This window comes from Peromyscus eremicus, chromosome 8b (genome assembly GCF_949786415.1).
Source record: "Peromyscus eremicus chromosome 8b, PerEre_H2_v1, whole genome shotgun sequence".
NCBI lineage: Eukaryota > Metazoa > Chordata > Mammalia > Rodentia > Cricetidae > Peromyscus > Peromyscus eremicus.
Genome location: NC_081424.1, coordinates 25,805,519 through 25,818,996, shown reverse-complemented (window position 1 = coordinate 25,818,996; position 13,478 = coordinate 25,805,519). Strand labels below are relative to the sequence as shown.

General features: G+C 41.2%; 1 protein-coding gene across 2 annotated transcripts in view; it reads right to left on the bottom strand.

The window, feature by feature from the left end:
* Positions 1–3,239: 3,239 nt before the first annotated feature.
* Positions 3,240–13,478, bottom strand: part of Tpd52l1 (TPD52 like 1) — a 113,292-nt gene continuing 103,053 nt past the window's right edge. The window contains exons 5-7 of one of the 2 annotated variants that reach the window (XM_059272597.1): positions 12,076–12,114; positions 9,242–9,302; positions 3,240–3,875 (exon numbers count right to left, since the gene is read on the bottom strand). In XM_059272597.1, the coding sequence (XP_059128580.1) occupies positions 3,747–3,875; positions 9,242–9,302; positions 12,076–12,114 (229 nt within the window). In that variant the 3' untranslated portion in view covers positions 3,240–3,746. The remainder of the gene's footprint in view (positions 3,876–9,241; positions 9,303–12,075; positions 12,115–13,478) is intronic. The other variant, XM_059272598.1, reaches the window with a different exon arrangement.

Genomic DNA, 13,478 nt, shown 5'->3' with positions numbered 1-13,478 from the left:
AAATCTATACCTTACCATGTGGCTCGTGGCATCTTCACATGCTGCTTGTTATCGCCATAACAAGCTGGCAGTGTCTCTCTTCCGCCTTCCACTTCCTAGAATTCTCCTCTCTGTTAGTACCGCCTATACTTCCTGCTTGGCCACTGGCCAATCAGTGTTTTATTTATTGACCAATCAGAGCAATTTGACATACAGACCATCTCCCACAGCACAATGTCCAGTGTGTGTCCTCCCCTTTTTTCTTTATGATGTAATATCTTGGTTATAATAACAAGTTATGAATGGATGACAAAGAGTGTTGCTGGAGTCAATGCCTCAAAAGTAGGTATCTGCCTGCCAACTTCATATCTCCCTTTACTTCTCTTTGGTGGGAATAATAATCCCTTCCACATGTCTTTAGTTGTGTACGCCATCAAAAAGTGTAGAAAAGATGGCCGTCCATGCAAACCTACTTGATAATTCAGCGTGAGCAATGAGGCCTATCCCTTTAATGGAAATGTCATCTTCCAATAGAAGGAGGCCTTTGAGACTGGTGTGGAATATTCTAAGCAGTGTTTCTCTGGAAACTCTTTGCAGTAGCCATGGATACCCAGTCTGCAGGAAGCAAGATGCATGATATCTGCAAGAGCAACACATGTGTATGTATATCTACTGGGTCAATAGGTAAAGAATGTGAAAATGTTATTTTTGAAGGTTTGCTGAGTCGGAAAATAATTCTACCTATTCGTATTTTGGAGCCTTTTCTGTTGGTTTGGAAATTTACACAAAATAACCCCAGAGACAGTTCAAAAACGTGTGAGCAGAAGCTTTTCCCGGGAAAAGCTTTTCTGGGCTTCGATTTTCAATGTTCCACCTGCTGCATGAAGGCATTTTTCATGAAGTTGGGACAGTTTGGAGGTCTTGGAAGCCTCTGCTGGCTCAGTCCTTACACTGTTTACTTCCTCATTATCTCAGTTTATCATTTTCCTACCAAGCGACAGTTCACAACGAGACTTTCCCTAAACTTTATTTCTGAAAAAGAAAGAAATGTAATGGGACTGTGACTGAAATCTTAATAAAAAAAACACACAGAAAACCAGTAATGGAAGGTAACTGTTGACTATCAGCAATGTCTACAAACATTGGAACATTTTTGCTTTTCTCTGGGGGACTCTTGCTGCTTGCCCAGATTGGTCTTCTGAATAACAAGTCCTGCCGTTATGATGCAGAGTAAATAATTATTCTTGGGTTGAATTCAACAAAAAAATAATTTTTGGTCACTGTTTTTCCCTGTGGCTTGGCATTTCTCCAGCTGTGACATAATTCTCTGCTCTCGAGTTTGGAAAATGTCAGTTTTTCTCAAAGCCTGTGGGTGATGTGAGCTCTGGGTGAGTGACTGCTCAAGTACATGGTAAAGAGATGACCTTTGGACTCAGTATTTTTATGTATATAACCTTACAGTTTAAATGTGGGGAGCAATGGTCTTTATGTGAGACTTGCTGCTGGTGGTGGGTATGCTGTATGTGTCCAGGTTCAAGTGCTGGGAGCCTTGGTTGGATACAGTATGGGTGTTCAGGTTCATGTGCCAGGAGCCTGGGTAAGATATGATGTGTATGTATCTAGGTTCATGTGCTGGGATCCTGGGTTGGATATGGTGTGTGTGTGTCTTGAAGTTCAGGATCTTGTGTGTCCAGACTCAGTTTCAAGAAACCTGGGTTGGATAAGGTGTGTGTCCAGGTTGCAGTGCTGGAAGCTGGTTCTCAGTGTGGGACCTATAGATTTGGTCTTAATGCAAGGTAAGTATGTAATGGGGGCATTGCTCTTGAGTAGTATTAATGCTGGTCTTGCAGAGTGAGTTGGTTTTCAAGAAGTTACTATAAAAAAGCCTGGCCCCTGATTCTCTCATTTCTTGGGTCACCATGTGATAGCTTCTGCTGTCAGACATGAGACCATCTCCAGAGCCAAAGAGATGTTCTTGAACCTCCAAAATTAGGAGATAAATTACACCCATTTTCCTTATAAAGAATTCAGCCTCAGGTATTTGTTTCATCAACAATAGAAACCATGGTAAAACATTTGTAGCTAGTTTTGGTTTGCCTTGGTATAAACTAAACCTACCATATGAATTAAAAGTACTAATGAAGGGTACTAAGATGGCTCGGTGGGTAAAGGAGCCTGCTGCCAAGCCTGAAGACCTGCATTCAATCCCTAGTTTCTACATGGTGGAAAGAGAGAACCCGCTCCAGTAAGTGCCTCTGACCTCTATATGACCACACAGTGTAGCATGTGTGCCAACTCACCCCCCACCCCCAGCCCTCACACACAGAATTTGTGGTGACTAAAATACACTTTTTTTTAAAGGTATTTTTCCTTGTGCATCATGTTGACTTGGAATCATTTTGATTTGTTGGCAAAAGCTTCTGTCATTGTGTACAAATCTCCTGTAGTACTTGTGAAAGGCCATCATGCACAGGAAAGAGCACAGCTGGACATTCTTGCAACAGCAGGCTTCCAGATCAGGATGAGCTTGCACATGCCACGCCAGGTAGAAACAGGCCAGTCCTAACTGAGAAGGCTCATGGTGAAGTAGGGCGCTCTTGAGGCTGGGCCCCATCTCACCTCTAAGACAGCCCACCTACAAATGTCTGTTGTGATTATTCTGAGTGCTGTGACTTGCTCACAGGCGCAGCAGTGTGTAAGGATGCTCACACCATGCCCTGGAAAGTGTCACTCCCGGGTCAGAAAGAAGCAGCAGCCTTAGGTGAGTAGAGGTGTTACAAATAATGAGCACAGAGAAGTGTTTTGTTTTGTTTTGCATCTGGGTCTCAAGTAGCTCAAGTTGGCCTCAAAACTCACCATGTAGGGCAAGGATGACCTTGCACTCCCTGTCCTTAGACCTCCACTTTCTGAGTTCTGGAGTGAATATAGTTTATTAACAAAATTGGTAAACTTAGAATTTTAATGAATGCATTAAATGCTGCGATCAGTGTGCTAGAAACTTTGAGATATTAGTAGATTAGTTTTCTTGGACATTTTTCAATGCAATTTGAATTCTTTGTTTTCACATTGTAAGACTGAGACAACTGTTGTTCATCCACAGTAGAAGTTGGTGGCTGAAGATATTTACTTGTAGTACTAGGCAATGCTTTCTCTGATACAGTTCAGAAGTTGATTTAAAATTACCCCTATAGAATCATTGCCACCAACTTTAAGTCCTCAGTAGCCCCGGCAAACTAAAGAAATCAAAGATCCAGTCATCATTAAAATGGATTATTTTAATGACTTAAATAAATGTTTATAATTGATGTAGATGAGAGAGATCACAAGCAGTTTGGTGAAGTTTGTAGTCACTTGGCCTACTGTTAGAGACAGTCTCAAAGAGTGCCTGTACCTATTGATCTTCAAGCTGACAGCATATCACTCAGCCCTCCAAGACATGCACATTGTTATGGAGACCAAGCAAATACCAAAGCTAATAATTGTAGCTGCATGTTTGGGAAATATGCATTGAGTTACACAGACAAGAATTATGACCAATTATGAACTTGCTCCAGCTGGCAATTTTAAAAGATGACACTTGGGAATACTGCAGTGTGATGGTCCAGGGGTCCATCATCAACACAAATGCAAATGGAAATCATTTTATTAAACTTTAGGGAGAGGCCATTTAAATAGCAATATCAAAACTTGGTTTCCCAATGGGATTTTGGTCTTCATATCAGGAGATGAGTGAGCAGATCCGCTGCCAGTAGCCTGGCTGGCTGGACCTAGCATTGCAGTTCCTCATCCATGGTCTGCCGGGGGCCTCCTGAAGCATTCTGGGAGCTGGCATGCGCTGTGGAGTTCAGGACCTCCTCAAAGCTGCCTCCACTGTGGTTTGTCCCTCCTACTTTCGTCTGAAATGGGCAGATAGATAAAAATCCCATTAGCATTTCATTGTCATTTTTTTTTATAAGAATGCCCAAAGTTTTGAGTTTAGAAATAACTCTTTTTCCTCAGAGGCACATGAAGTTAGAGAAGTTAGTTTCCTTTGTGTTCCAGAATGTCATTCATTTCAGTTCTAGGATAAGATTCCAAACTTTAATTTCATACAAGTTTAGCACTCTTCCCTTTCTCTGTTCTACGCGTAAGGTTCTAATCCCTGTAGGAATATAATCAGATCTGTAGATGTGCAACATCTGTCTCTATCCATCTAGAGAACTGATTTAATCTAATTGGAATTGGATCTTAAATTAATTCTTCCAGTTTTAAAAAATAAGCATCCTTATGTGACTTATACTTGGGTTTTCTATTTGAGACATAACTAGTGGCCAATCCTAATTTCTGAAAATGTCTCTCTTTTTTTACGCATATGTATGCATCTTCATGTGGTTGTCGATACAAGTTTGTGCGCAGGTGTGCATGTACAAATGTGTGCATGCATGTGGAGGTCACAGGATAATCTCAACTGCGCCCCCACCCTCTTTTCAGACAGAATCTTTGGAACTCTCTAAGTAGGCCAGGCTGGAGAGACCTACCCACCTCCACCTTCCCAGAATTAGGATTACAAGTGTGTATCACTATGTGTACATTTTTTAACAGGGGTTTTTGAACTTGAACTCTGATCGTAGTGCCTGCAAGACAAGCACTATACCTACTGAGTTCTCTCTCCAGCCTACCCTTGCCTCCATTGTTTTGGGGGTTGGGTTTTTGTTGTTTTGTTTTGCCTGCCTGAGCACTAGGAATTTCCTATCTTTCTAGGCAAGCAGGAAAATCCCTGAGAATACTTTATGATGGCTCTCTTTTGTGTCTTTGTTTATTTATTGACTCAGTAGGAACAAAGAAGTCAACCTACATTTTAAATACATGCTTAAGTATTTTGTTCATTAGACACTCGCTCTTCAAATCCACGGTTCAGATTCCCAAATATTTAATGCAAGTCTGAACACTCACACTGGCTTTTCCTTCACCATCCACAATGTGTAAAAACACCAAGGAAAAGGAGAGTAGAGACTAGATCATGCTCTTGCTATGGCTGGACTAATGTCTGCACCCACTGTCACCAAAGTATACAGACATGCGCACAGCATGGGACAATGGCCCATGCTGCCTGCCCTTTAAAAACCTAACTGGGCAGGGCTAGAGAGATGGGTCTGTGGTTAGGAGCACTTGCTGCTCCTGCAAAGGAGCCAGGTTTGGATGCCTGCACCTCTATGGCAGCTTGCAATCCCCAGTAACTTCAGTTCCAAGGGATCTGAAGCCCTCTTCTGACCAACATGAGCACCAGGCATACTTGTGGTACACAGACAAACACACAGGCAAAACATTCACACATGCAAAAGGAAATAAATCTAAAGAATTTACAAAAACTTAACCGGGGTTTTAAAGTTCATTCATTTAAAAACTCTTTAACTATCCTAAAAATCCTTTTGTCTTTTAAATTCAGTTATTGACTTTTCTACATTGCTTTAGGTCAGATATTTATCTAATTAATTATGTATTTCTACAGTGCTTAGATCAGAAATAAATTTATTTATTTATTTGTTTGTTTGTTTGTTTATTTCCCTCCAGAGTCTTTCTATGTACCCCCAGACTGGCCTATAACTCTACATAGGCCAAGCTGACCTTGAACACCTAATCCCCCTGCTTTAGTTGGTATTACAGGCATATGCTACCATGCCTAACCAGGAGAGCAATTGCTGTAAAAGGCCAAAGAGTAACTATTTCGCACTTCAAAATCAAATCATCATGAGCACTAATACTTAAACAAGCTATTGTAGAGAGCAGCCACCAATAGTGCTACCTAAGTATATGAGCATGGGATGAGTAGGTATGGACTCTGGTATTTGAATTTCATGTAATTTAAATGTCATACATAGCAAAATATTATTTTGATTTTTTTCAAACAAGTAAATATGCAAAACCATTTTTAGCTTATATATAATCTGAAAATAGGTGACCAGCTGCCTCAGTGGCCTTAGTTTATGGACCTCTGCACAAAAGCATCAAGTCCCAAACCTGTGACCTTAGCACTGGGAACAGGTGGGTAGACAGCAATGTGTGATTCCACTGTACCATTTCCTCAAAGAAACAAGTAGGCTTGTTTTAGTGGAATCTACTATGTGAAGAGTTCCAGTTCCTTTGGGATTTTAAAAATTTGAATCCTCATGGGGTATAGTAGCACACACATTCAGTCTCCACACTCGGGATGCAGAGGTAGGACCAGCCTGGTCCACATAGTGAGTTCCAGGACAGCCAGAGCTACATAGTGAGACCCTGTCTTGAAAAACAAAAGCAAAACCAAACCAAAAAAGTAAAAAATGCTAGTTCCCTTCCAGCTTCTGTTTAAGACTAGAAATCACACAGTATTGTGTCAGGTGAACTCTAATTCCTGATGTTTCCTCTTAGACTTTCCTTTATCTAGTTTTTTTTTTTTTTTGTTTTCTCAAATCAAAATAGTAAGATATAGAAGTGCTTTTTAGAAAATCAATTTGGCAACCATGTGGGGTGCAGAGATTTCCTAACCACATGTGTTTAGTGTCTACACACTGCAGTGCTTTGGGCAGCAGACCGTAAGTCTTGGCTTACGCAAAGACACAAACAATAAACCCCTTTTCCACCTTTCTCTTCACAATATTTTTACATCTCAGAACTTATCACTTTGTCCCTGGAATTATAATCGTTCTTTACAGGCAGTTTCATTTGAACTGCACAGTCAGGCTCCTGCTCTCTCTAGGAAAACACAGAGCATCAAAAAGCATCACATAACCAGTCCATCTTCAGGTTTTGAAGGTTTGATTCAGGCTGTAATATAGTCATTGGAGAATAGGTACACTAAAACTACGGTCCACGTGGCATGGAGGGGGGCAGGTGGCAGGATGTTGGTGTTTAAGACGAATCAGAACATGGTTAAAGACATAAGATGTGCTTTCGTAGGTGCTGGCTTTGCATCTGCCTGTCTGTTTTGGATGGAATAGCAAGAATGCTGGTTAGGTGTGCAGGTAACACTAGACAAGGTATCCTCCAGGAATACATTGCCAACATGATGTCAGAACTGAATTCTATATGAATATGATGAACTGGAAAGTTTTCCATGGACTAGCCCACTGTTCATCGAGCTGAATATAAAAGGAGAAAAACTGGCTTGGACCAACGGCCTATGGCATGTGGCAGATTGCTTGAGAGGGTAGCATCACTTCAAAGCAGGACATTTTTTTTCCATAGGCCATAACCGTGACTCCAAGTCCCTGTCAGGGGCTTGAAAACCAAGCTTATAGTGGAGCTTGTGCCTGGAAATGAAACGCAGAGACATCCATTCTTCCTTACTGAGCTAGTCCCTCAAGAGAAAACAGCCTCAAGGCCTATATGTGGAGACTGAGAGAGAAACTTAGGAGATTTACAACCCCAAAGCAGTAAGCTATAGAAAGGAGACTTTAATATATCTGTTATTTAGTCTGGGCAGCAGGGAGTAAATGAGAAGTTTCTGTTGACGAAGTGGGAGGCTTCATGCAACACCTGATGATAAGCTGTTCTCCATTGCCTGGGTGGGCAAAGTGGATTAGGCTTTGACTGTGAGATTAGCAGGTATGTGGGATGTGAGTCTTGTTCAAGCAATGGCCAAGTGCACAAGCACAGATTCAGCCTTCAGGAGGTCTCAACAAAGCACAGCATCTGATGGGCTGCAGAATCGTGTGCCTGTCTGAAGGCAGAGATTAGCTGTATGCCTTCTGTCTCCATGAGGAGAAATGTAAGAGGCTGTAATTGTGACTCCAACACTTACATGGGAACCATGCCCTTACCCGTTCCCTAAAAGCAAATGAAAATAGGTTTTCTTTATTCATCTTTGGCTTCTTCATATCTCCTTCTTCTAAAGGAACCTAAAAATGTACAACTTCCTACAACAGAACTCCTCTAACAAGAAACAGAACCCGTCCTCTAACAAGAACAGTGTGAGGCTGGAATCCAAGTGTTGAGAAACTGACTTGTGATTTCTGAGCCTTTTATTTTGATACAAGATGGTCTAGAGAGAGATACGTACACAACATAGTATGTTGCCTTTTTTTTTTTAATGCCCTACTTTGCAGGACAATTTAATGGCTCCTACTAATCCTTACTGAGAGAGAGAGAGAGAGAGAGAGAGAGAGAGAGAGAGAGAGAGAGAGAGAGAGAGAGAGAGAGAGAGAGAGAGAGAGAACTGGACAATATTGAGGAGTGAAGATCCCACGAAGGCATAATAAACACTGAATGGCGATTTCACTCTGGAGCCTTCAAAACCTGATCACAGGCCTTGAAAATAGACCTTGTGAAAGACCCTGCTTTGGAGAAGATCCTTCAGGTCCAAATCGTTGGAAGCACCTAGGGCCTGTTTAGGACTAACTGACAGCCTGGCACATACTACCATGTAGCACATGTGAGACTGACATGGTGAGGGTCAGGAGGCAGCTAAATTATTACCATTTTGATCTGTAGATCCCAGTAATAGTAAAATACAGGAATGGACTGCATACATGATAGTAATTATACCAAGAGGTAAGGACATTATTATTTATGTGGCATCTTCCAAAAGGTTCTCTTAATGACTGGTTTTCAATGAATTTGCCTGTTCTATATTTATGCATTTAAAATTAAGATTAGTTTTGCTTTTGATATGTTTATTCCTCTCTGTAGACTAACATCTGTGGTCAAACAATTAATGAAACTTTAATACCCACCATAGAATGGGCATAAATTCAGTGATACCCAGGGATCAAATGCATTACTAGAAAGCAATGAATTCTGTGGCATTGCTTAATTTCTCCACTGTGATAGCCATACTGTGTTGTGGTCAGTATATAAACTTTGTAAATAAGTCTGGGAGGCTGATGGTAGTAGACAGCATTAGGACACATGGCAACCAGTTTGATTTTGCTAATTTTTGTCCAAATCAGAAGATCTGTGAACTATTGTAGAAATGCCATTCATTTTCTATACATAATCCTCTCACATATACCTTTTTGGGGGATACAGTTATGAAATTAAATGGTGAATGAAAACCCAAGTCACTTTCATGAACAATTTATCCCTGAGTGGTTTATAATCAGTGCTAAGGATGAAGGAATACTCTTCACTGCTGATTTTACCTGGAGGTCTCTATGAGAGGAAAAGGCCTGTCTTTACGCATGTCTACCTTCTCAGCTACACAGAAGGGTGATGGCCCTCCCTTGCCTTCAGCACTAACAGTAGTAAATGACTAAGCTGTCCTCATGCAATGGACCCAATCATACACAATTCGCTTCATCTGTACCTTGAGGCTTGTGACAGTTGTCTCAACCCTCTCCTCAAATGATTTGAAAGTAGGAGAATTCCTAAAATAAAAAAAGAGAGGTCAGCTCCAAAGACCTTGTGTCTTAGCAACCATGTTTGGTTTTCAGTCCTTGTTTGGAAATATCACTTCTCCACCAGAGCTGGCTGTCAGTGTGCCACCTAGATCAACTATGTTTTAAAATGCATTTTATTTCTGCTCAGGTAGGTCCAGAAACATAGACATAGAGTATTTCTAAGTAAAATGGTCAGCACATGGCAATGGTCCAGCTACAACAATTCCATAGTCCTCCATAAGTCATTTTCACTGAGTCAAGGGACTGAGAGCTAATTTCACAATTGTTAATTGTTTTCTACCACAACATTCCCCTTCTCAACTCAGTTTTTTGTTTGTTTGTTTGTTTGTATCGGAAGATCTGTTTAAAGATCATGCCTGAGTTTTCCTACTTGGAAATTTAAAGTTGTTTATTTCAGAAAATTTGAGACAAGAAATAGCTCAAGGAGAAAAAAAAAGATTTTCTCTTTTGGTGCCTTAAAAAATAATGATGTTGACAAATTCCAGGAAGTGGTGTTTCTGAAAGCTGATGTTATCATTATTTTACACTGGCTACCCCATCAGCTCTTAGACTGTTTCTTTGTTAGCTATATGTCTTGGTTTTTCACCCTCTTAGGAGATGGAGCCTTCTTAACTCATTGGCATTTTATTAATGACTCAAACATTGTGGTGTATTATCTGTCCACCAACCTGTGGCTTTCAGTCATTTGGTGTTTTCTTTGTTGGATATGACAACAACTGATATCACCATATTACAAATGATATCACTAAATCCACTTAAAGAAATATAAGCTAAACTGGAAGATGTATCTTAAATTTGGCATGTTGCATTTCAGTAACAATTGCCATTATATTTAAGTCAAATACTTCAATTAAATTTTATCATAGTTAATAAACTACTTGCTCTTTCTTGAGTACAGAGGACTATGAAGTAAGAGGAATAGCCAACAGAATCTTCATAAGGGAGTGTGGCTACAATATGTGGGTTTGGTTATATGGTGTGGGATGAGCCATGGCTCTAGGCAACCAATGTATACAATGGATTCTCCAGGCCTCTGGCTTTGTTGAGGATTGCTCCTGTGACTTTGACAGTCCCTATGGCTAGAACTATACCTCTATTCACACTGCAAGGCATAACTTTATACCTTGCACATGACTCAACCGTTAGTCAAGTCGCTCTGAGTAATCCTTCATAATACCTCTTTCGTGGTGAAGTTACATTTGTATGACTCAAAATTATATACTGTGGCACTTCATTTTCTCTTCAGGCTTTATTTGGCTGAGCCCTGCCCACATGACATCCATCAGTTATGCAGGCCTCCAGTGGGTAGACAGGTAGGTTGGGTGGTTTGTGGATATATATTAGATTAGTAAACTAATCTCCTTTCAAAGGTAACTTCAGGAATTTGATGAGATTGTCTTTGACCTACAGACCACAAGATGGATTTCTGGTTCATATTTTGTCCAAACCTTCTTTGGACACCCAGATTGAAACTTGGTCAGTCAAGGAGCTAAAAGCCTTGGGTTGCCCTACTCAGTCTGGGTGTCTTGTGGGAGCTGGTAACAATTCATTCTGAAGATGAATGAAGCAATCTTACTTCTACCAAATACTTAGAAAACCAAACACTGTGGTTATATTTCCCAACCAACTAATTGAGCACATATCCCCAGTGTAGAAGAGACTTCATCAGACAGAAAAGAGTAAACATTCCTCTAATTAAATTACATAGAATGCATGCTGGAGAGCAGGGAGAACTGTTTAATCAAATTTAATTACATCATGTACAACTATAAACTTTTGGTACTGTCGATGACCCTACGAAGAATTTGGTTCCAGTGGTCTCATACTATTTAAAGTAACTGAGTTCCCTCTGCGATTACTCTAAATCATAATGTATACCAGGAAGCAGAGGAGAGCCATAGTTTTGACTCAAGTGTGGAAAGGTCCCAGAGGTTCCATGTGCTCCTTATTTTACACTGACAGCAGCCCAGGCTGCTGGAGCACCCCCAGGAGCACCATGGGAAAAGCAGCAAATCTGGTACCAGCTTATTATTTTCAACACAGAGCAACTGACATCAATGAAATGGCTTTACTGTGGCTAGAATATTGATCTTTGGCAGAACGGCGCTACATCCGGCCTGCCTCTTCTCATTCCCATTATGAGCATCCGTGCCTCCAAACTATCACCACTAGTGACCTTCTCATCATGCTGTATCACCAAGCCATGCCAACCTTGAACTTGGACGTTGTTCTCACCAGTAATCCATCCAGGATTGTAATGGTCTGTCATTGTTAAACTTTCAACAGGCAACTCATCTCAAAAATCTTAATGATATCTTTCTCTCTTGTTTTTTTCCCCATCTCTCTTTTTTTTTCCTCCTAGGTTTGCATCTGATTATGCAAAGGTGTTTAGAATGGTCCAGGTCTCATGTCAACGCTTCAAATATGTTACTTTGTTTTGGCCTCATAGATCCATGCCAGGCAGCTCTTATAACGGGTAGTAAAAAGAAATGGAGATTGTGACAGGTGAAGTTCTTATCTCTGATCTTAGGAAGGGTTGGATTTAAGGTCGTGTGTCTGTCAAAAACCCAAGTCCACAGCAAGTGGCCACCTTCCCTCCTGAAGACGGTCATGAGGCATAGTGTGGCACTTCAGCTAATTCCTTTCACATAAAGTGATACAAAAAAGGAACTCGCACGTAAAAATAAATGCTTCGTATACATTCTACATTAGTATGATGTGAATATTTTGTACACATTACCTCATGGCTGGCATACTTATGGAATGGCGAATGGAGTACCTTCAGGAGAAAGCACATTAAAGGGAGGGGGGAAAGAAGAAGACAGCACAATTTAAGTTTGTGGAAAAACTCTGGGTTGACAGTTCTAAAACAGCAATTTCAAATATACGATGTATTCCCTGCCCACCCAACCGAGATGGTATTTGTTTTCCTTGGGCATATGCAACCACAATCCGCTTCCAAGGGCATAAGGAAGAATAGATGAGCCATGGCCAAGGCCCCTGCTCTTTCCCAGGGGTCTTGCAGGAAATCTAGAAGGCGTGGTGTCCCCCAGCCCAACCCTGGTCTCCACTTCCTTCTCACACTGGGGAAGAGTGAGAGCCGCACCCAGGAAGGACAGAGACCAGGCAGGTAGATGCTAATGTTCCATTGTACAGAAACTGTCCAGAAAAAGGCAGACGGTTAAGAAAGGGCATCCTAAGAAGGACATGCTAGGCTAACACTGTTCATCCACACACACCAGCCAGAGATGTCTACATCCATTCTGAACTAGTAGCCGAGAACAATTAGTACAAATATAAACATGCCTGAGAATTTTAGGAGATGGATGCTCTTAATCCTAGAGTAGCTGACTCGTCATCTCCCTTCTCGTTGCCTGGTATTGGCTATTGAGTTTTGCCCAGAACTGGGATGAGGCAGTTTGGAGGAAGCAAGCCATTGTCCTGGGTGAGGGCTTGCTCTCATGCTACATTTTAAACATAGATCCTGCCTGCGCCACTCCCTAGAACAGTGGTTCTCAACCTGTGGGTGGAGACTCCTTGGGTTGAGGCAACCCTTTCCCAGAGCTTGCCTAAGGCCATTGGAAAACACAGATACTTACATTATGATTCATAACAGTAGCAAAATTATAGTTATGAAGTAGCAACGAAAATAATTTTATGGTGTGTGTGTGGGGGGGGGGGGGGGTCACCACAACATGAGGAACTGAATTTAAAGGAAGCAGCATTGGGAAGGTTGAGAGGCACTGCTCTAGAAGCTAACAGGTTTGGGATCGAATCTGTCACATGTCCTGGAAACTATCAACTAAAGCCATCAGGATGGGCAGCCTCCTACTAAAATGTCGGAAAGACGAAGTCATTCAGGCAGTAGCTGTAGCCTCCCAAAGACTATACATAGAAATTGCATTTAAAACACATCACTACAGGAAATCCAGTACTGCCAAGCTGTTCATCTCTTAAATACAATCTGGGCTAGGGGTGGATTAAGTTCATACTAAGATTCCAGAAAGAAAGGCTTAAGTTGAAGTCCTTAGACTGGAAGCCATTAACTTCCTACCGTAAGTATTTTCCAGTAATCCCTGCCCCCCCAACTTCAAAAAATGGAAATTGAAGTTCAGATGTCAGTGCATCAATGTTAAGGAAATT